We start from the raw sequence: 24,757 nt of genomic DNA on the forward strand, positions 1-24,757 counted from the left end.
GTTGGCAATGGGAAGAAATTGGAGCACCCGGCGGAAACCCATGCAGACATGGGGAGAATGTGCAAACTTCACACAGTCATCCAAAGCTAGACCCTGGCACTGTGAGGTAGCAGCATTGACCACTGTGCCCCCATGCTATTCACCAGTGACCTTTTGGTCTTTTTGTTCCTCATTCTTCAACTATTTGTGTGGATCAGTATTTCTACTGATTTTTACTGGCTTAACTTAATTTCTAAGATTTGATCCCTTTTTCTGGATTTTCCTTCTTAAGAGACATGAGTCATTTCCAATCCTGTCTTGCCAATCCCCTTCATTATTTTAATCACTTCATCATGCCTATGTCTCAAGATCTCCAGAGAATGCAAATTTACTGTCTTATCTCACTTTTAGGTTTGTATTCATTGCAGGTATCATCTGACGCTTAGAAATCTCAACCAAATTCCCAAAAACAATAGTTGAAGCTACGATGATAAGCTCCAGCAAGAGCTGATAAAAATTTGATTAAGAAGTGAAGCTGCTAAGGATATAAATATTGTCTTCATTAAACATATTCACTTGCTCTGTAAATGTCTGGACAGCCTTGTTTTCCATTACCATTCATTTTAATTCTCTCATTTGGCAACAACAGAAAGTGGAACTAAATCCAAACTAAATCTCCATCCCACATTGAGAAAGTTTTAGGAACATATTTGAGTAAAGATAACAAATTCACTGAGGGGCACAAGATAGCAAATTATAAGGTCAGTGGGGGCGGGAGAAGGAGGGAGTTTGAGAGGGCTGCCCCAGGTCTATGTGTTAGCACCACGACCGTTTCTAATCTACATTAATGATTTGGATTCAGAACCTTAATATAATTTGGTTAAATTTGCACATGACAGGAGGCACCATGAAATTCAGGATTCAAGGTGGAAGTTACATAGATACCTTAGCAGGCTCAACAATGTCTGGTCAATGCAAAGCAGCAATCAATAAAACTTGTCGGATGTTGAGCTATAGAATCAAATGACAAAGTGCAAATCATGCAGTGAAACCATGCAGTGTGTTGATGAAGCCAAATTGATGTCTGTGCAATCGATAAACACAAATATGAAGGCACTAGAAATTGTGCACAAGACACCAAACATCTGATCACTAGTGTTTGACAAGTTAAGACCATAACACTATAAGAAATAGGAGTAGAAGTAAGGCAATTCGGCCCATCATATCCACTCCGCCATTCAATCATGACTGATGGGCATTTTAATGCCACTTACCCACACTCTCCCCATCCTTAATTCCTTGCAAGGTTAAGAATTTATCAATCTCTTCCTTGAAGACATTTAACATCCCAGCCTCCATTGCGCTCCGTGGCAGTGAATTCCACAGGCCCACCACTCTCTGGCTGAAGAAATGTCTCCTCATTTCCGTTTTAAATTGACCTCCACTAACTCTAAGGCTGTGCCCACAAGTCCTAGTATCCCCGCCTGACAGAAACAATTTCCCAGCATCCACCCCTTCTAAGCCATGCGTTGCCTTGCAAGTTTCTATTAGATCTCCCATCTCCCATGGCAGTGGGTGGCACGGTGGCACAGTGGTTAGCACTGCTGCCTCACAGCGCCTGAGACCCGGGTTCAATTCCCGCCTCAGGCGACTCACTGTGTGGAGTTTGCACGTTCTCCCCGTGTCTGCGTGGGTTTCCTCCGGGTGCTCCGGTTTCCTCCCACAGTCCAAAGATGTGCAGGCCAGGTGAATTGGCCATGCTAAATTGCCCATAGTGTTAGGTAAGGGGTAAATGTAGATGTAGGGGTATGGGTGGGCTACGCTTCGGCGGGGCGGTGTGGACTTGTTGGGCTGAAGGGCCTGTTTCCACACTGTAAGTAATCTAATCTAATCTAACCTTCTGAACTCTAATGAATACAATCCCAGGATGCTCAGCCGTTCATCATATGTTAGGCCTACCATTCAAGGGATCATCCATGTGAATCTCCACTGGACACGCTTGAGTGCCATTATGTCCTTCCTGAGATGTGACGCCCAAAACTGGACACAGTATTCTAAATGGGGCCTAACCAGAGTTTTATAAAGTCTTAGTAGCTCATTGCTTTTACATTCCAACCCTCTTGAAATAAATGACAACATTATATTTGCTTTCTTAACCATGGACTCAACCTGCAAGTCAACCTTTAGAGAATCCTGTACTCGTACTCCCAGATCCCTTTGGCTTTATGAATTTTCTCACCATTTACAAAATAGTCCTTGCCTGTGTTCTTTTTTCCAAAGTGCAAGACCTCGCATTTGCTCACATTGAATTTCATCAGCCAGTTCTTGGACCATTCTCCTAAACTGTCTAAAATTTTCTGCAGCCTCCCCACCTCCTCAGGACCAACTAGCCACAAAACGACACGACCAGCTATCCTTAGTAGCCACACACTCAGATGACAAGCAACATGAGTTCGACTGGGACAAGACTACTATTATAGAACAAGCCAAACAGAGAACAGCCAGGGAATTCCTAGAGGCATGGCATTCATCCACAGATTCAATCAATAAGCACATCGACCTGGACCCAATATACTGGCCACTGCAGCGGACAGCTGGAACTGACAACTGGAAGCGCCAGATACAAATCACTATAAATGCCCTAGGAACCATCACAGAAGCGCTTCACAGGAGGCTCCCAAGCACTGAGGATGTCACCTAGACAGGGGACGAAACGTCTGCAACACAAATTCCCAGCTCGGCAAACAGAACCACAACAACCTTTTGGAAGTCTAGGTGGATAACATCCACTGGGTTTCCTGGTCTAACCTATTTGTTACCTCTTCAAAGAAGTTGAGGAAAGACTGGAGATACCAGATCTTTAGAACCTGGAAAGGTGTTGGGAAGTGATCATATAAAGGTATATAGTAATTAATGTAAAAGGTGATTCTGGGACTTAAACAGTGGGAAAGGTAACAGATTGGAACAAAAAAAAGAAACATTTTACGATTCATATCAGGAGATTCAGTTTACACTGGGAGTGGACAACATTTAGAATGAACTTCTGAGCTGAAAAATAGAAAATCCCAGAATTAATTAAGGAACAATCAATTCAGCAGTGGTTTTGGGCAAGGGTGGGATAGAGGATGATGGGAGACAGAGATGTGGAGAATCAGTGGAGAGTTAAGGTGGGTAAAATGGTCTTCGGTAGTCCCATGATATAATGAAAGGAATGCTGAAGCAGAAACAAATTATAAGTGAATCTTGGCCTACACTGAGCAACAGGATGATGAAATAATTGATAGGGAGCAACTTCTCAGGAATAACACTGTGACCATTGTAAGGTTGAAAATGGCCTAGATCTCATGTTAGTGTAAGTAAACTTTTGATCTCGTACCCTGTCTGAATCCTGTACTTGGCATTTTATGAACCTGTTAAAGGTTTCCTAGGTTCCCTACATGAACATGTCTCGAACCTTTCATGGATTATTTCATAGGCAGACACAGCAGGCCATTTGGCAAAACATTTGGATCACAGGAGAAATAAAAGTTTTGCACATTTACTTAATTTCCTTTTCCTCCTCCTTCAAATTCTGTTAACACAAATAAGACTGTTTGTCATTTTGCTAAGTACAATATAGAGTGTTCATTGTCTGCAAGCCAGTTTGGGACTTTCAACTTCAGACATAGAACATGTGGGCTCAGACATTGCTTAAGTGGAGACAGAAAATAAGTGGCAGCATAAACTGGAGCAAAGTTGAATGCCTTAACAGTTGAAACCAAGAATGAAAAGTGTGCCAGGTTCAACTTGGAACAAAAAAATGTCATTTTGAATGGAGATAGCAGAGTAGTAGCTTAAACAGGGAAAGTAATGAATAAAATAATCACAAACTCTGTTGAAGAAGAGTAACATGGTAGAATTACTTTGGAGGATGGAGAAGAAGAAAAGTGAAGAGAACACCATTGGGTTGAGGAGCAGTAGGTTGAAAAATGCCAGTGTGAACTGCAAGGTTGCTTAGCAGAGGTTTATCAGTTTTAATGTGAAAAGTGACTGTAATAGGGTCTCTCTGGGATCAAATACTCCTGAACTGATGTGGTTGGCGAGTGACATGGACAATCATTAGTGACCAGTATGAAGTTATTTTTGGAGGAATGATGATTTAGTTAATTTTTTTAAAGATCTGGGCTTGGAATTTCCTCAGCTCTTGTGACATTGGAATACGTGTATCTCTGTGGAAATTCTTAGCCTTTTACAGTATTTTAGCCTGAAGAAAACTGTATGAAACATAGAAGTTTCTAAAATTAAACAGTGTTATTGATATTGTTCTTATAAAAATCTCTGGATTTCTTACAGAAACGTATTGCCACTTTATTTAGATTTTTCAATTAAGGCTTTAATCTATATGTCTTTTTTCATCCAAATGCAAGTAACATTAGGCACAGCTATTTAAAAACCAATGTAGAAGTTTTCACATACAAGCGCTATTCTTGAACTCGCTGCTATTTTGAAACTGTTTATCAATTTTTGTTAATGTTCTCAGTTAACAATTATGTACTGATTGTGTAGTAGGCCACATAAATGTTAACCACAGGAAAAATTACACAATGTTTTCTCCAAATGGTTTTATTCTACACAATTAATAATTTTTATACAAACACTCTTTCATACTAATACATAAAAATTAGAAAATGCGGTTTAAAAATCACACCATATCAAGTTTATATTCTTAAAAATCTATGGGGAGAAACATTGCATCCTACAAGGTTTTCTGTTAAAGTACAAAGACCTTTAAGAAAGTGTTTGCCTTAGCTGCCTGCAATGAACTAGTCATGTCATGTTGAATAGCAGTGCTAGAAATTTAGAGTAAATAGGACTGTTCTTATTTTAAAAATCCATAGCACAAGTTCCTGGGGAACAGGGTGTTCTTCAGTTGAAAAGCTAATCTTTTATCTTTGGGGAGTGAATACAAAACCAGCCCAGATTAATGGGAAGAAAGTCTTCTGTCTGTTGTCTATCAAGAGGCTATGTGAAGTAATTTGGAGCAGTTTCAATCCAGATCTTCAAGCTTGCACAAGTTTGACACTTAACTGTAAACCTGACACAGGTTCTACAGTATTGCCAGTGCTGGAAATGGAAGGCACAGCATGGTTTTTATGATAAAATAATAAAATGGTTGATTCGCAACATAACTACGAGAACACAAGAGGGAGAACAAACCATACAGCCCAATAATCATGCTCAGCATTCAGTAATATCAAGGGTTAACTTTTGTACAAATTCCACTTTACAACTTTTTAAAAATTAACTTATTGGATGTGATCATCTCTGGCTTGGTCAGAATTGATTGTCCATCCCTAATTATGCTTGAGAAGGTTGTGGTAGGCTGCCTTATGAACTGTTGCCATCCATAGCAGTTGCATTTACTCACAGAGCTATTAGGACGGTAGTTACAGTATTTTGACCAAATAACAGTTAAGTAAGGATGATATAGGTCCGTCTCAGGAAAGTGTGAGATTTGATAGGGATCTTTCAGGTAGTGGTGTTACCAGCCATCCGCTGATCTTGTCCTTTAAGTGGTAGAGGTCATGAATTTGGGATATGTTGTCAAAAGAGGCTTGGTAAGTTATTGCATTTCAACATATCTGCTGCCTCTGTGTTTCGTTGGTTGTGGAGTGAATGTTGAAGGTGATGGATGGGCTGCCAAGATGCAGGCTACTTCATCCTGGATGCTGTCAAGTTTCTGGGCTGTTGTTGATGCTGCATTCATCCAAGTAAGTAGGGAATAATCCATTACACTCTTGATTTGAATCTTGTAGAAGCTTGACAGGTTTTGAGGAGTCAGGATATGAGCTACTAGGTACAGGATTCCTGCTCCTTTAATAACAGTATTTATGTGGCTCGTCTAGTTCAGTTTCTGGTCAGTCTTAGGATGTTGATAGTGGGGGATTCAACAGTGGTAATGCCATTGAATGTCAAGGGCAATGGTTGGACTCTCAACACCCAAAACCCTTGATTCCTTTTGTTTCCAAGAATTTGCCAATCTCACTGTAGAATATGTTCTTCAACTGAGCACCTGTCGGCTATCAACCATTTGAGATACAATGACATATCAGGTCTCTTTCTCTCAAATAGGTGTTCCAGGAGTGCTAGTTAAGCTCTTTTCTTTTTACTAAGAGCTGGAACTTCAAGCTCACCTGAATCTCCTGAACCCCAGCTAAGTAAACCAACAGGTAGTTGTCGAACATTTCAAATAACCTTGGTGTGAAGGGGATACAACATTTGGTGTCACAGCTGGAATTAAAAGTTGGAACCCAAACTGATTATTTACAAATACTTCAGAATTGCTTAATGCAAGCTAGAGGCTATGACTTTTTCATAATAACAGGAGGATGGAGAAATTATGAATTATGAACTATGAATCATCCTAAAATACTGAAAGTTCAGTGAATAGTTGGCCTTAAAAGTACTCCATTAAAAGTACATAGCAACTTTTAGAGGAATTATTGAATAATTTGGAAATAGCATATATCACCATACAGAGCTTCAATAAGCTTTTTGAACCAAAACTCAAGGCATCAAGAAAAGGTCTTAAACATTAAGAACTGTTTCATGAAATTTAGTCAAACATACATTTTCCAGTTGATGTATTTTTCTGGAATTTATATTTTGACATTCACACACAATATTCATCCAATTAATTAACTGGGCTTTCAAAATGTGAAATTAAGAACTTTTCAAACTCTTTTTACTGTTTCTTTCTATCTGCCTCATGCTTATTTGTCTTCTTGAACAGTGGGAGTTCGATGTAGACCTTAGTGTAAACATAACTTGTGGCCTTCAGACATTTGAAGTCTCAGTGCAAAATAAAAGTATAACATTCAGGAGAAGAGTCCTTACAAAAATAAATCCATGTCTGGGGGCCTAAATTTCAGCAGAATATAAGTAAACTATTGTTTAAAAAAGGGGACATTTGTTTTGATAGCTTGTCCCATTTAATAATCTTAAAATGCAGTATCTCTCACCCTTCCTTGGCTGTTTCGAAGTAATCTATTTGCCTTAATGTCATGCCAATAGTAATTTCTACATAAAATATCAATGGCATTTTACAATTTCCTGTCAGAGGAAGAATCCCTATTGACTGACACACACTAATGTCCTTTATATCACAATCAATACAACCTTGTGCCAGATCTTTAAATGCTTTTCAGAGTTCTCCCAAAAGCCTCTTCGGTATGAGTTATTTTAGCAAAAAAAGCTTCATTACATGCCTACCATCTCAGCCTATAATTATTCTCTAAGCATTAAACTCATTCAAAATACTAATCCTGCTGTTTCTGAAAAACTGTGAAAAATTAATTGTGTCTGCTGTTAGCCTAATCCATATCCATTGCTCAAAGTTTGTTAAGATTTCACAAGATACCATCATAAGAAAACTATATTTTCTGTTTCAGGTTTAACCTCCTAGTTATGGGATCAATGGCACAAGTATAAAGTGCATAAGTTCTTTAAATCTCAATGAGTTTGGATTAAAGGCTCAAAAAATTCAGATCTTGTTTCTATAAAAACACTATTCTAATAGAACCTGGTGGATACAGATTGTCCAATATAAAATTAGTTAAAATATAATTTTATTTGAATTGAAAAGCCCAGATAAAAGTTAAAAGTTCATATTACAAGCCTTTGAGCAAAAGAGGAATAAATCAGGAAAAGGTTTCATTGATACAAACCTTGAGTTTTAAAAGCTTCAAGGTTGCAGGAGAAAGGGAGAAAAAGTTCAAGAGAATAGTTCTAAATTGATAAATCTAGAAAGAAATAAAATATCTGAGAACCATTTCAGGACAATGCAACACCTGATTATTCTTCTCACCAAGTTCCAACTGAAGTCAAAGTTGTACTGTAACTGGTCAAGAAGATCTCACTGTGTGGATAGATTGGAGAAGTTGAGGCCATTCTTCTTGAAGAAACAGTTAAGAGGAGATTTATTGAAAGCGTTTAAAATTATATGGAGTCTAGACAGAAAAGAAAGAGAGAAACTGTCCCCTTTGGGCAAAGAATTGCAGCCCAAATGAGATCAGTGACGTGGAAAAAAGTCTCATTAATAAGAGAAGTAGCTTTATCATGCAGTGAGTCATTACAAACTGGAATGCAATGCCAGAGTGTAGAAGCAGATTCAATCACCACCTTCAAAATAAAATTGTATAATTATTTGAAGATTACAGGGTTACAAGGAAAAAAGACAGAAGATTGGGACAAGATGAGTTGCTCTTGCGGAGAACTAATACAGATACTGGCTGAATGACCTCCTTCTGTGCTGTAACTATGTTGCAGTGCCCTGAGAATTTTATCAGGTCTTAAGTATATTAATCTATTTCCTTAAAAGTAATCTTGAACTCCCTTCCCTCATCATCCTACAATGTATAAGATTTTAGACTTCCAAGGAGCTATGTTACAAAATGGTAAAAATATAAATGATAATCCCAGCAAAGTTATACTTCCCATAACTCAACAAGATGTACTTATGTCAGACCTTGTCTGACTGTAACAACTTCTTGTTTCAGGAGAACTATATTGGGAAGGAAAGGAAAAATAGAAATTGGAATATTATGAAGGTTGCAAAATTGTACTGGAATTATCACAAAGTTCCCTGTTGTATTGCAACAATTATTCTAAATTGGTAACACAATATTGTAGGCCTGAAGCAAAACTAAAGTCACAGACTTTCTTCACAAAACTGTTAAATGCAATCACAAAACTGAACAAGCAAAAATTCTAAGAATATACACACTTCTAACCAACTCTGGAGTCCAGCAATTCACCATTTGACATCTAAGAGTCATCCTTAGTATCTGTTGAGAGAAAATGTTTTAAATTATTATAATTGCATTGTAATTAATACACAGAACATGCCTAAAAAAAAGTTATCTGTATGCCGAAGTCATAAATCCAGTCAATGGTTTGAATTGTTAGACTTTGCCAAGATAAGAATCAGAGATACATGGGACCCAAAAATGCCTGAAACAACTTTATTTCCCAACCCAATTCCTATGTCAAACATTTTTGCTGAGATAGGACTAGCATGATAGCCAATTAGATTCATTAACATTTAAAGGACATCAATAAGGTTTTCCAATCATCCTCCAGTTTCCAAACCCAGCATGTAGCTATTTTACTGCCAGGAAATTACTGCCCAGTCATAGACTGAGGTATAAGTTGTGAGTATTCCAATAGGTCGACAGACCCTCCCTGTTTCATAGAATCCTTACAGCATGGAAGCAGGTCATTCAGTCCATACCAACTCTCCAAAGAGCATCCCACCCAGACCCACTCAATCCTTGTAACCCTGTATTTCCCATGGCCAGTCCACCTAGCTTGCATGTCCCTGGACACTATGGACAATTTAGCACAGCCAATACACCTAATATACACATCTTAGGACTGTGGGAGGAAACTGGAGCACCCGGCAAAAACTCTCACAAACTCAAGGAGAATGTGCAAACTCCACACAGGCAGTTGCCCAAGGCTGGGATCGAACCAGAGTCCCTGGCACTGTAAGTTAACAGTGCTAGCCACTGTGCTACCTGAATGTAATGTAGCTAAATTACACTCTGTAAAGATATTTCCTCAACCAGACTAGAGTGCTGGCCTGGCTGATTAATCTGTTTCTATTTAAGGTTTTACAGGGAGAGGGCACCTCCATTTTCAAGCACCCTATTGCTTTATTAGCCTCTGCTTGACTGATTGCTCATAGAGTCATAGAGAGGTTCAGCATGGAAACAGAACCTTTGGTCCAACTCGTCCATACTGACCAGACATTCTAACCTAATCTAGTCCCATTTTCTAGCACTTGACCCATATTCTTCTAAACCCTTCCTATTCATATGCCCATCCTGATGCCTTTTAAATGTTATAATTGGACCAGGTTCCACCACTTCCTCTGGCAGCTCATTCAAAACATGCACCACTCTCTGCATGAAAAAATTATCCCTTAGGTCTCTTTTAAATCTTTCTCCCCTCATCTTAAACCTATACTCTTTAGTTCTGGACTCACCCCAAGGAAAATACCTTGTCTCCTTCCCCTATCCTTGGCCATCATGATTTTATAAACCTCTATGAGGTCAACCCTCAGACTCTGACACTCCAGGGAAAACAGCCCCCGCCTGTTCAGCCCCTCCTGAAAGCTCAAACCCTCCAACCCTGGCCTCTGATAGGCCAGCCAGTCTTGAGAGTTGAACCAACACCTTTAATTGGACAAAGAACCTGTCTCCACTCCATAGGAGATAGTAGTGTAATGGTAATATCACTGAACTAGTACTCCGGAGGCTCAGGCTAATGATTTGATATGGGAGTTCAAAACCGTCCGTGTATCTGGAGTTCTAATTCATATACGCTGACAAGAAACAGCGGAACAAGACCACTATGCTCAATGGGATAGATTTTGAACAGATCTAGCAAATCAGAACTGTAAATCCATGACAGGCTGTGGGCCGCTCAATCTACAACCTCAGTTTTGGGTGGCATGGTACCTCACTGTCAGCATTGCTGCCTCTCAGTGCCAGAGACCCAAGTTCAATTCCAGCCTTGGGAGACTATCTGTGTGGAATTTGCACATTCTCCCAGTGTCTGTGTGGGTTTCCTCTGGGTGCTGTAGTTTCCTCCCACAGTCCAAAGACGTACAGGTTAGGTGGATTGTCCATGGGAATGCAAGATTAAGGAATAGGGTAGGGGAATGAGTCTGGGTGGAATTGTTGGGCTGAATGGCAAGTTTCCACAGCAAAGGGATTCTATGATTTATGACCCAGCATATACGCCTGTCTACTGTTACCATCAAACTAGAGGATCAGCCTTCAGTCAATGTGGAAGGCAGCAGCACCAGGCAGACCAGAAGATGACGTGTCAAACCACTGATCCTATAACACGGGACAGCTAGCATGCTAAGCAGTGAAAACAACATACAATAGCGAGAGCTAAGCAATTCTACAACCAGTGAATCAAATCAAAGCTCTACAATCCAATCACATTCACTCATGAGTGGTGGTAGATAATTAAACAACTAAATGGAGGAGACGTCTCCACAAATATTCCTTCCTCAATGATGTGGAAACCCAGCATATCTGTGCAAAAGACAAGGATAAATTATTTGGGGCAGCCCGGTGGTTAGCACTGCTGCCTCACAGCACCAGAGACCTGGGTTCAATTCCCTCCTCGGACAACTGTCTGTGTGGAGTTTGCACATTTTCCCTGTGTCTGCGTGGTTTTCCTCCCACAGTCCAAAGATATGCAGGTTAGGTGAATTGGCCGTGCTAAATTGCCCATAGTGTTAGGTGAAGGGGTAAATGTAGGGGAATGGGTCTGGGTGGGTTGCTCTTCGGAGGGTCGGTGTGGACTTGTTGGGCCGAAGGGCCTGTTTCCGCGCCGTAAATAATCTAATTTTCAACTATCCTCAGCCAGAAGTGCTGAGTAGATGAATCATCTTGCTCTCCTCCAGCATCACAGACCAGATTTTAGCCAATTCAAACCATTCCATTATTGTATCAAGAAATAGCTGAAGGCACTGGCTGCTGTAAAGAATATTTAGCTTGACAATATTCTGGCAATAGTACTGAAAACTTATTTTTCTTGGCACTCTTAGCCCAGCAGTTCCAGTACATCTACAACAGTGGCATTTACCCATCAATATGGATAATTGCCCAGGTATGGTCTGTCCACAAAAATCAGACCAAATTCAACCTTGCCAATTACCACCCTATCTATCTATTGTGCATTATCAACAAAGTGATAGATGGGTTTTCCACAGTGCTACAAGTAGCACTTACTCAACAATGACATCCGGATTGGCTTCCTCCAGGGCCATTCTGACCTTGTCACAGACTTAATCGAAACATGGACAAAAGACTGAACTCCAGAAGTAAGGTGAGAGTGACTGCTCCTGACTACCCCACAAAAAGCCTATTAAAATGGGAGTCAATGGGACTCGGGAGAAGACTTCTCCTCTGGCTGGAGTTGTAGCTACCACAAAGAAATATGGCAATGGTCTTTGGAGGTCAATCTCAGACCCAGGACATCATTGCACAAATTCCTCAGGATAGTGTAGCCAACCATCATTAGTTGCTTCATCAAAGACATTCCCACCTTCATAAGATCAAAAGTGAGAATATGGGAATGTTCACTGACGGTTGCACATGTTCAGCACCATTTGCAACTTCTCAAATACAGAATCAGCTCATGCCTACTTGTAGAAAGACCCAGAGAACATGCAAGCTTGGATGATAAGGAGTAAGTTACATTCATGCCACACAAAGACCATCTTCAAGAAGAGAGAATCCAATTATCTCTTGACATTCAATGGCATTAGCATAGCTGAATTCCCCCATTATCAATAGGTTGGGGGCTACAATTCACCAGAAATTAAAATGGACCAGTTATGACAAGTTAGCAGCTGGGAATTCTTTGGTGAGTCACAGACATCTTTTCTCCCCATGGCCTAGTGACCATCTACAATGTACAAGTTAACTGTGTGATGGAATACTCTCCACTTGCCCGTACAAGTATAGATGAAGGAGTTCGACACCCTCCAGTACAAAGCAGTCCACTTGATTGGCACACCATTTATCAGCTTCAATATTCAATTCAATCGCCACTGACACACCGAGGCAGCAACATATATCTTCCACAAGATGCACTGTGCCTTCGGCAGCATCTTCTAAACCCATGGTCCCAACCAGCAAGAAGAACATGAATTGAAATACCACCATATACAATTTCCCCTCCAAGCTACACACCATCCAGACTGGTAACAATACTGCCATTCCTTTACAATTTCTGGGTCAAAATTCTGGATCTTGCTTCCTTAGAGCACTGTCGAAGGGACTGCCCCAATCAAATTTTCTTAGATGAGTGCATCTCCAACAGTAATCAAGAAGCTCAACAATCTAGAATAAAGCAACCCGCTTGATTGACACCACATTGACAAACATTCATCCCCTCCACTACCAAGTTTCAGTACCAGTAGTGTATACAATCTACAAGATGCCCTGCAGAAATTCACCGAGGCTCCTTAGACAACACCTTCGAAACTCACAGTATTACCATCTGAAAGGACAAGTGTCATCAATACATGGGAACACCACTTGCAAGTTCCCTTCCTTGACTTGGAAATTTATAGCTGTACGTTCATTGTTATTAGATTAAAATCCCGAAGCACCCACCCTAACAGCTTTGTGAGTCTACCTTGGCCTTCCAGACTTCAGCAGTTTAAGACGACAGTTCACTACCACCTTCTCAAAGGCAACTAGGGATGGGCACAGTCTGTTGTTGCAGTCAGTGACTCCCACATCCCATGAGTAAATTTAAACACACAGTGATTCCCATTATAAAAATCAGGAAATGCATTTAAAATTGTAAATAAAAGTCTGTAACAAATAAATGTATCACCTTTGATTTAGAAAAAATGGTACAAACCTTGTAATTCTGCAGTTTCTAGCTGACACGTAGCTCCCAGTATACAGAATATCACACCTGACCACATTGTTTGTCATTACTGATTCTGGAACCAGAAATCCTGGATTCACTGAAACCTACAACAGTAATAAGGATGATTAGAGTAAGATAAAGTATGAATAATTCAACTCCGATGGGAACTGTATTCATTGTAGTAACTGAATCAGTGGAATTCACTACCCCAAAATGCAGTGGATGCTGGGATAGTGAGTAAGTTTAATGAGGACTTAGATTTTTAATTGGTAATGGGTTAAAAGGTTATGGGGAGAAGGCAGGAAAATGGGGGTGAAGAGCATATCAGCCATGATCAAATGAAGAAGCAGACTTGGTGGGCTGAATGGCCTAATTCTGTTCCTATGTCTTATGAATCTATGAATCTTATAACAAAGGGGGAAACCCATGTGCTAGATGGTTGTCTCAGTTAGCAGTATAAGGAAACAATTGTTGGGCAGGGATTTTCTCCACATCAGGAAGCTGAGAAATTACAAGTCTGCCTCAAATACGTATTTCCCATTTTCAGTGGTCATGGTTTCTGTGAACATAGTTCATAGAAGTAGCTGGCCATTTAATTCATCTGCTGCATCCACAGAAGAAAGATTTTGATAGCCTTGGAGTGTAAACCCAAGTAGCCTGTGAAGAGCAAGTCTGAATTTTATACATTTCATCGACTAGCCAGGATCTCTTTTTGGAGAGGAGGAAGATGCTTTGTGACTCTAGTCTCAGGACACCTTTAGTGGAGGATCAGGTACACAAGTGTCAAGAGAGGCCTTCCACAGTACCTATCAAAATTGACTGAAACACCTGTCATAAGGAGCTGTTGAGAAGACCTGTGAAAGGGAGCTGTCAAACTATCATTAGATCCTAAAGTCTTGTCATTGAAATGTTTGGATGAAAATATATCTGGATTGTTTACCCTGGCTATTTTACCCTGTCTATTGATAAGTCTGAGTGCTTCCAAGGCTGAATAGTGCTACATGCCTAAGTTATGACTATCAATTATTACTGTGGGGTTCTTGTGATTTCATGGTTAAATTGACAACTATAAGTAGTCATAGACTGTTTGATGTGGAACTATGAATGCTATGGCTATTTGTTAAAAGGGATTGTGCCCTTTAATAAAATATTTATTGTTTGAAGGTAAAGGAATGTAAATGGCTTGATGAATGAGAGAATTCAATGTTGTGAAGTCTGTAATAGACAGTTTGAACTTTATTTCACAGAAGTTCATTGTATTTATATGGAGCCTGAGTGCTGTGCATGGTGGATACATGGTAAATTGACAATGTAAATGTAAAGGTGAAAAATAGTGGGTGGGAGGATATTGGTTGGCATATAAAAGGGCAATAGGATAAGTGGATCACCATATTTCATCAATGGTCGGTAGAATGGCTGCAATTGCTGGCTGGAGCAGGGCAGCTTGACATAGCAGTATGAAGGGCCATGGAGGTAGGTAAAGGAGCATATGATGGCATGAATTACCATAGATGGAGAAAGGGAACACTGATCCCCAAAACAGGCCTTCTGCTAGTGGCTTCCACACCAGGCAGCCTCCAACATTCCTCTGGAATTGCACGTTCTGGCTTTTAATCTCCACCAAAAAGCTAACATTCAGTCATCCATTTCTGAAGGTCGAGTTTACGTAATCTGTCTCTGTGCACCAAGCCAGAAAAATCTGGTCTTTGCCTGAAATTATCATTACACCTTAAAAGTCAGTCACCATTTCCACTTTTGATTGCTGTGTGGTGACTTGTTCCAGAAAGTGAGTATTTCAGCAAAGAACATGATCTGTCTTAGCTATGATGTACTGTTGAAATTCAGATATTGAAACCCAGCCTGTAGTGCCAATTTGGTTCAGGCCACTCATTTTATATTCAACAAGCCATCACAAAGTAAAATTGGTTGAGATGCAAAACAGGTACAAGTGCAGAACCCATAACTAGTTAGATCAAGATTAACCTCTCAACATCTCATCTCACACATGAAAAGTAGTCTCCCTGAAATTCTTTGATATTAAATTTGCTTTTGTCACTTTTTAAAAAAAAGAGAATTGTATATTTTACAGTAATTTTGTTAATCCCAAATGGATTATATTACCTACAGTGTGGAAACAGGCCCTTCGGCCCAACAAGTCCACACCGACCCTCTGAAGAGCAACCCACCCAGACCCATTCCCTACACCTAACATTATGGGCAATTTAGCATGGCCAATTCACCTAACCTGCACATCTTTGGACTCTGGGAGGAAACCAGAGCACCCAGAGGAAACCCACGTCGACACAGGGCGAATGTGCAAACTCCACACAGACAGTTGTCCGAGGAGGAATTGAACCCAAGTCTTTGGCGCTGTGAGGCAGCAGTGCTAACCACTGTGCCACCGTGCACAGAACCTGTTTTTAAAAATGAGGTAGAAAGACAAAAACCCAGGGCTTAAAGACCTCTGCTTCCATTATCTCAAAGTCTTGAAATTGGAGCTATCGTGAACCAGCATGTGATCCCAGTGCAGTGGGCAGTGCAGATGCCTAAAGGACTAACAGCAGGATCATGGCAAGTTATTCCTTCCTCTTGTTAGATTATTACTGATAAACAGTTTACATCACTTTGGCACCCAAGTAGCAATATGTTGCTTGCAATAGGGCAACCACATTGGCTTGCTCAGAGTCATCAGGAATGTCTGGAAGAGGTTTTAGGCATGTTGCTGGCAGTTTCCCTCAGTTTAATATGAATCTGGAAGAAGCACTCCTGCATGTCTGATAAGTGAAGAAAATTAATCTTACCGTTTTAGTGGCTGTCTCCAGTAAACACTTTAAGGAACAATAGTTCAGCCAGTAAACAGTTTAAAGAGATAGCAGCTTTAATAGAGTGTGCTGCAGTCATTCACAGTCCCATTTGAAAAAGAGACCTGAAACAAGAATGAGTCCAGGGATTTCCATATGAATGTGCTGGATATCCTAGATGCCTATTGCGTAGACCTAACCATGATGGACGGCATACTTCCAGCCAGGAATATGCACACAATATCTACAATGCTGGAGCCTTAGAATCCTGTTTTGGATTCCGTACGGTGCCAATTAATTTTCAAGCCAAGACTTGAACGGAAATCAACTTATTATTTTTTGTTCTTCAGCTTACAGCTTGCTAAAGCCTGGCAATTCTTTGATGGGATAAGCCGTCAGCGGTTTGGGTACCATGAAATAGTGAGAAATCAGTGTATATTTATTTAAAAATAAATACCAACTGGCACTCCCAATCCTGATCACTGTCCAGCATTTGCAGCTGCAACTGTGCCTGGAAGTTATGTGAGGACAGCATCAGCCTCATATGCAATTCCACACACTGTATGGTAACCTGCCAACATTCACCATCTATGTTCATATGTGATGATTAATCAATGGGGAAATAGGTGGACCCAGACAGCACCTGTTTAACTTGCAACCAAGTCAAAATCCACTCCTCAGAAATGTAGAGAGCTGAAAAGAATTGAAAATAAAGGCAGTGAAATTCTTTCATGTCTCTGTCACATTTTTCAGGCAGGGATGTGGATGACCTATGTGAGATTCCTCAAGCTCCATGTTGGGCAGTCTACAGCAACCTGTGAATGCCAGTCCAAAGTCTACTGCAATTTACAACAGATTATTTTTTTTCTCCATTTCCCTGCATCTTGCATCTTAGAAGAATTGAAAATTGAAGCTGAGTTGCTTTAAACCCATGCCAAAAATATTTAAATTCAATTAATGACTAAATATGAATTAAAACACTAGTCTCAATAATGATAATCAAAATACCAGATTTTCCTAAACATCCGTGCAATTCATTCATGTTTTTCAGGGAAGTAAATCTGCCTTTCTTACCTGGTCTGATCTACATGTAACTCCAGACCAACAACAGTCTATTTAAATTTTATCTGTGCTTTGAAATGGCTCGGCAAGCCACTCTGCTGGATCAAATCATCACAGAAAAGTCAAATAAAAATAAAACCAGATTGATCACCTTACAGGCTTAGACACCAAAAACAACAAAGCACAACCTGCCCAGACAATCCAGCAAAGTTCTCTCCAATATCCTCTGGGGGACCTATGTTAAAATGAGGAGGACAGTCCCACACACCATGCAAGTCACAACATGACATAGTTCTAGTCACCAAGTCATGCATTATATCTAACATTCCAAAATGCCCCATCACCATCTGACATGTGCCAAGTTCAATGAGTAGGATAAATAAACTAGAGTTGGTTGCACAATGGTTTACAGGAAGGTGGAGGCCCTGAGAGTCCTTGACCCCATCTCCATGAGGCAGGTGGAGTGAAATAAATGCTATATGATCCCAAGACCTTTGCCCAACTCACCTTACTTCTCCAAAAGCCTGTCCACAAAGCAGGCTGGGAGGAGAGGAATCCAGGCTAACAAGCAACATACTTCCAATGTCCACTTTCAAATGAATTCTGCCAAAGTCAGCTTAGAGTGTGCACCACCAATGAACATAAGGTCAGTGTTAGGTAAACCCAAAGTGTAGGTTCAGACCTAGCCCTCACCCACGTCCTGGTCAACAGTACTTGAGAATTATTCTGTTTTTCTAGCTCTGCTTGGCAATCAAAAAGGCAAATAAACAAAAGGTTTTATTAGTTAGCTCTGTTGCTTGGCATTTTTTTAAATGGTCATTGTTAAGTTTAAATTAAATTAAAATTAAGTTTAGAAACAAAAATAACAGTGATTGCCTTTGGCATTAAACTAATAGGTGTTTGCAATTTTGGAGAAGATTTATAGTTCAGGTTGTAAGTTTGCTCGCTTAGCAGGTAAATTTATTCTCAGACATATCATCACCATGCTAGGTAACATCATCAGTGAGCCTCCGATGAAGCACTGGTGTTCTGTCCCACTTACTATTTATGTGTCTTGGTCTGTTGTGGTGGGTGATATCACTTCTAGTTCTTTTTCTCAGAGGTTGGTAAATGGGTGCAGATCAATATGTTTGTTAATATAGTTCTGGTTTGAATGCTAGGCCTGTAGGAATTCCTGTGCATTGTCTTTGTTTAGCCTGTCCCAGGGTGGATGTATTGTCCCAGTCGAACTGGTGTCCATCTTCATCTATGTGTATGGATACGAATGATAGTTGGTCATGTATTTTGCTGGCAAGTTGCTGCTCATGTATCCTAGTGGCTAGTTTCCTATATAAATATACAAGATATCCTGCAAGGACTGCAACAAATATTACATTGGACAGACTGGCAGGAAACTAGCCACTAGGATACACGAGCACTAATGAGCCACCAAAAGACATGACCAACTATCACTCATATCCATACACACAGATGAAGAGGGACATCAGTTCGACTGGGACAATATATCTATCCTGGGACAGGCTAAACAAAGACATGTATGGGAATTTCTAGAGGCCTGGCATTCAAACCGGAACTCCATTAACAAACATATCAACCTGCACCCCATTTACCAACCTCTAAGAAAAAGAACCGGAAGTGATATCACCCACCACAACAGACCAAGACAGATAAATAGCAAGTGGGACAGAACACCAGCGCTTTATCAGAGACTCACTGATGATGTTACCTAGCATGGTGATGAAACATCTGAGAACAATTCAACCAGCTTAGTGAGCAAACCTACAACCTGTTTAAACTAATATTTGACCAGTTTGTGGCATGAAGGCATCCTAGCAAACTGAAGTCAGTAGAAATCCAGGGAAACTTTCCACTGATGAGAGTTGTACTTGGTAGAAAGGAAAATAGTTGTGGATGCTGAAGACCATCTTTCCTGCCTCAGGACATATACAGTCATAGAGTCCTACAGCATTGAGACAGGCCCTCTGGCCCATGCCAACCAAAATGTCCATCCACGCTAACCCCATTTCCCTGCACTTGGCCCATATCCTTCTAAACTTTTCCTATCCGTGTATTTGCAACATTTAAGAGGCATTTGGATGGGTATATGAATAGGAAGGGTTTGGAGGGATATGGGCAGGATGCTGGCAGGTGGGACTAGATTGCATTGGATATCTGGTCAGCATGGACAGGTTGAACCGAAGGATCTGTTTCCATGCTGGACATCTCTATGACTCTAAATGTTGATAATGTACCCACCTCAACCACTTCCGCTGGCAGCTCAATCCACATGTGTACCACCCTCTGTGTCAAAAGGTTGCCGCCAGGTTCCATTTTATTCTTTCTGCTCTAACTTTAAACTGATGTCCTCTAGTCCTTGATTCCCCAACCCTGGGAAAAAGACTAAGTACACTCATACTATCCATGCCTCTCATGATCTTATACACTTCTATAACATCCCCCCTCAGTCTCCCACACTCTAAAGAAAAATGTCTTAGCTTGACCAACATCTCCCTGTAACTCTGACCCTTGAGTCCTGGCAATATCCTCATAAATTTCTTCTGCACTCTTTCCAGTTTAATAACGTCCTTCCTATAGCAAGATGACCAAAACTGAACACAATACTCCAAGTGCATCCTCACCAACATCCTGTACAACTGCAACATAACTTCCCAACTTCTTTACTCAGTGCCCTGACTGACGAAAGCCAGTGTGCCAAAAGCCTTCTTCACTGCCCTGTCTACCTGTGACTCCATCTTCAGAGAACTGTGCACCTGAACTCCACTACACTCCTTAAGGCTCTACCGTTCACCATAAAACTCCGACCTTGATTTGACTTTCCAAAATGCAACACCTCACAATTATCTATATTCCACTCCATTTGCCATTTCTCAGCCCACTTCCTGAGCTAATCGAGTTCCTGTTGCAATTTCTGATAATCTTCCTCACTACCCACCTATTTTAGTGTCATCTGCAAACTTATTAATCGTTGTACATTCTCATCCAAATCATTGATATAGACTATTTCCCAGGGCAGGAATGACTAACACGAGGGGTCATAGTTTTAAGCTGGTTGGAGGAAAGTATAGAGGGGATGTCAGAGGTGGGTTCTTTACACAGAGAGTTGTGAGAACATAGAATGCGTTGCCAGCAGCAGTTGTGGAGGCAGGGTCATTGGGGACATTTAAGAGACTCCTCGACATACATATGGTAACAGAAATTTGAGGGTGCATACATGAGGATCAGTCGTCGGCACAACATCGTGGGCTGAAGGGCCTGTTCTGTGCTGTACTGTTCTATTTTCTATAACAAACAGCAATGGGCCTAGAACCGACCCAAGGCACTCCACTAATCACAGGCCTCCAGTCTGACAAGCATCCTTCCACTATTACCCTCTGCTTCCTACCATCAAGCCAACAGTGTATCAAATTTGCCCGCACAGCCCTAGATCTAACCTTACAGAGCAACCTACCATGGAACCTTATCAAAGGCCTTACTGAAATCCATATAGACACTGCCCTCCTCAACCTTTCTGGCCACTTTATCAAAAACCTCTAACAAATTTGTGAGGCATGATTTCTTATGTGCAGAATTTCTTCAGGGTAATGTCTTAAGCCCATTCACTTCAATGACTTCAATGATTTTCAATCAACATTTACAGTCATAGAGATATACAGCACAGAAACAGACCCTTCGGTCCAACTTGTCCATGCCGACCAGATATCCCAACCCAATCTAGTCCCAACTGCCAGCACCTGGACCATATCCCTCCAAACCCTTCCTATTCATATACCCAACCATATGCTTTTCAAATGTTGCAGTCGTACTAGCCTCCACCACTTCCTCTGACAGCTCATTCCATACACGTACCACCCTCTGAGTGAAAAAGTTGCCCCTAAGGTTTCTTTTATATCTTTCCCCTCTCACTCTAAACCTATGCCCTCTAGTTCTGGACTCTCCCACCCCAGGGAAAAGACTTTGTCTATTTATCCGATCCATGCCCCTCGTGATTTTATAAACCTCTATAAAGGGTCACCCCTCAGCCTCCAACCCTCCAGGGAAAACAGCCCTAGCCTATTCAACCTCTCCCTATAGCTCAAATCATCCAACCCTGGCAACATCCTTGTAAATTTTTTCTGAACCATTTCAAGTTTCACAACATCTTTCCAATAGGAAGTATAGGAACATTTGAAGTAGGAATTTTTCTAATGATTGCATAGTGTTTGGTACCATTCTTTAGATACTGAAACAGTTTGTATCCAATTACACCTGAACCTGTGCAATGTTCAGGCGGGATTATTTTTGTCATTTTTTTTCACTCATCAATGGGATGCAGATCTCACTGGCTAGGCCAACATAGGCTTTTGGACTATTTGGGCTCCATACCTCAGGTAGGATGTATTAGCCCTACAGCGTGTTCAGAGGAGGTTTACAAGAATGGTCCCAGGAATGAAAAGCTTAACATATGAGGAACGTTTGAGGATTCTGGGTCTATACTCAATGGAATTTAGAAGAATGGGGGGAATACTGAATGGCCTGGACAGAGCAGATGTTGAGAAGATGTTTCCATTGGTAAGAGAGGTATAGCCTTAGAATAAAGGGAAAACCTTTTAGAACAGAGATAAGGAGAAACATCTTCAGCCAGAGAGTGGCGAATCTATGGAATTCATTGCCACAGAAGGCTATGGAGGCCAGGTCATTGAGTGTATTTAAGGCTGAGAATGATAAGTTCTGAGTATCAAGAGGATCAAGGGTTACAGGAAAAAAGTGTGAGAATGGGGTTGAGAAACTTATCAGCCATGATTGAATGGCAGAGCAGACTCAATGGGCTGAATGGCCTAATTTCTGTTCCTATGTCTTATGGACTTATGGACACATCCCTAGTTGCCCTTGAGAAGATAGCAATGTTGCCTTCTTGAACTACTGCTGTCCATTTCATGGACCCACAATGTTGCTAGGGAACAAGTTCAAGGAAGTTCATCCAGTGACAGTGATGGAATGGCAAAATATTTCCAAGTCAGGATGATGAGTGGCTTGGAGGGGAACTTGCAGGTGGCAATATATCTATATATCTGCTATCCTCATTCTTCTAGATGGTTATGTCATGGGTTTGGAAGGGGCTGTCTGAGGAGCCTTGAGGAATGTCTGTAGAATATCTTGTACATGGTACGCGCTGCTTCTATCAAGCAGCAGTGGTGGATGGAGTAAATGTTTGTAGATGTGGTGCCAATCAAGCTGGCCGATTTGACAGGAACGATATTTTATATTAATTGTATTTAACCGTATGCAGTTGATGGATATTAATTGTAAATCTTTTTGTTTTTTTAAGGTAGGTGCAGACCAATGCTGTGGTGCACATTTAGAGGTTTAGAGGTGCACATTTGTAAGACATATCTAGAATCATAGAATCTCCACAGTGGAGAAGCAGGCCACTTGGCCCATCAAGTCCACACTGCCCTCCAAAAAGCATCTCACCCAGACCCACCACATCCCTGTAACCCTGCATTTCCCATAGCTAATTGACCCGCCTGGACACTATGGGCAATTTTGCATGGCCAATCCAACTAACCTGCAAATCTTTATAGACTGTGGGCGGAAACCAGAGAACCTGGAGGAAACCACATGATCACAAGGAGAATGTGCAAACTCCACACAGACAGTCACACAAGGCTGGGATCAAACCCGGGATCCAGATGCTGTGAGGCAGCAGTGCTAACCACTGTGCCACCATTCTGCCTGGTATCTGGGGATAAAGGTATATGAAAATTAGTTCCTGTTCCACCCTTTATCACCAGGCTTTCTAAATTTAACACATTGGTCTACCAACTGCAATTATAGAGATTAAATGAGATAAGCATACAAAGAAAGAGAGGGAATAAGTGAGAGTTACAGGAATAGAACTGGCAACTCTAGTTGCCAGGTAAGCTTTTATGGTGTAACCCATTTTTTGTGATGCAGTTCTAGAGATTGAAAGGATTACCTTCAGTATGTAGTTTCCGGGAGCGACGTCTGTTATATCAATCCACTGGCAGTCAATATCTGCATTGTATGTATCATAACAACCAGGACCTAATCCCTAATGGAAAAGTGGGAAGTGTAAACGTTAAATGAGTTACAAACTTCCAGCTCTAAAATATGTTCATCTTTATTCTTTTAAGGGAGAAAGTGCTAGGTTTGAACGTGATCTATCTTGAGTAGTGGTAGGTTTGCTGAGTAGTCAAGAGAAATGAATAAATATCAGCTTTTTCTCTGGGGTAGTCGAGAACGGAATCAAAATTGGCAGCAATGACAAATGAGGGCAGTGAAACCCTCCACAGTTAAAAACCTTGCTGCTACTTACTTGCTTCACTCATATAAGAAAGGTGATGAATATAATGAAAAGTCAACACTTAATAAATCACAATATACCCCAAGGTGAGACAGAAACTTCAGGAAATCGGGATAATAAATTATGAGTGTGTAGGGGGTGACTGAATGTATACTATATGGGAGCATTCAAATGATGTGCAATGTAATATAGAAGTATTGATGAGACAGAACATGTCAGTAAATCAGGAGCTGCTTAAATAGTCTGTAGTCAAAGCTATGACTCATATATGTCAACATGGAAACTCAGCAAAAGGCGGACCATTAGCCTCTCCCACCCTTAAAAAAGTACTCACAGAGCAAACGCAGTCTGGGCATTGTCCTATATGACATCGAACTTTACCAATAGAAAGCAGTAAGATATGGCTAATTGCAAATTATGTTACAGCTATACCCAACACATTGCACATATATACCGCATGGCTGTTGCATAAATTGAAGGAATGCTCCCTATAGTGATTGGAATAAGGTTGGCCAGGTGGATCTCACTGAGTATGAGTTCCTTGATTGGGGCTGTCAACCTAGGCCAATCAGGGAGCCCTGACAGATATAAACAGGCATCTCGGGGATTCTCCTCACTATAGGGATTGTCTTTGAGCCACTCTGAATCACATAAAACTGAAAGATGCCAATCAACACTGTATTCATGTTCACTTTCTGAACATCTAATTAGTCTCAAGGTCCTTCTCCTTATTCATATCACTACATTTCTTACTTTTCAAGTATACAATTTCCTTTTGAAAATTACTATCAAATCAGATTCCATAATCTTTTCAGATAGTACATTGCAGGTTGTGATGATATAGTACAAAAAACTTGTCTCATGATCTCATTTTTGCCAATGGTAAAGCAATAGGTAAATTGTTACTTCTACAATTGTCACAGTGTCAGAGACTTTCTTCATCAGTTTCTGATCTCATCTCCCCAACTCCTTCAGTCTACCACAATATCCCAATCCCAGTCTCCCCACTGCCACTCCCTCATCTTTCTCCCACTTTCCCTCAGTCTGTCCCCATCTCCTAATCCCTGCTGTTTGTTTTTTTAATAAATTGAAAACTACTGCCTATAGATGGAAATTTCTGAATTCTCACAGTATGCAATGA

The 24,757-nt window shown here is 40.7% G+C and overlaps 1 protein-coding gene across 1 annotated transcript in view; it reads right to left on the minus strand.

Moving 5' to 3' along the window:
* Window positions 1-4,565: 4,565 nt before the first annotated feature.
* LOC140494561 (protein-lysine 6-oxidase-like) overlaps window positions 4,566-24,757 on the minus strand; it is a 38,432-nt gene continuing 18,240 nt past the window's right edge. The window contains exons 5-7 of the mRNA XM_072593870.1: window positions 23,269-23,364; window positions 13,417-13,532; window positions 4,566-8,804 (exon numbers count right to left, since the gene is read on the minus strand). Of these exons, the coding sequence (XP_072449971.1) occupies window positions 8,798-8,804; window positions 13,417-13,532; window positions 23,269-23,364 (219 nt within the window). The 3' untranslated portion in view covers window positions 4,566-8,797. The remainder of the gene's footprint in view (window positions 8,805-13,416; window positions 13,533-23,268; window positions 23,365-24,757) is intronic.

This window comes from Chiloscyllium punctatum, chromosome 24 (genome assembly GCF_047496795.1).
Source record: "Chiloscyllium punctatum isolate Juve2018m chromosome 24, sChiPun1.3, whole genome shotgun sequence".
Lineage (NCBI taxonomy): Eukaryota > Metazoa > Chordata > Chondrichthyes > Orectolobiformes > Hemiscylliidae > Chiloscyllium > Chiloscyllium punctatum.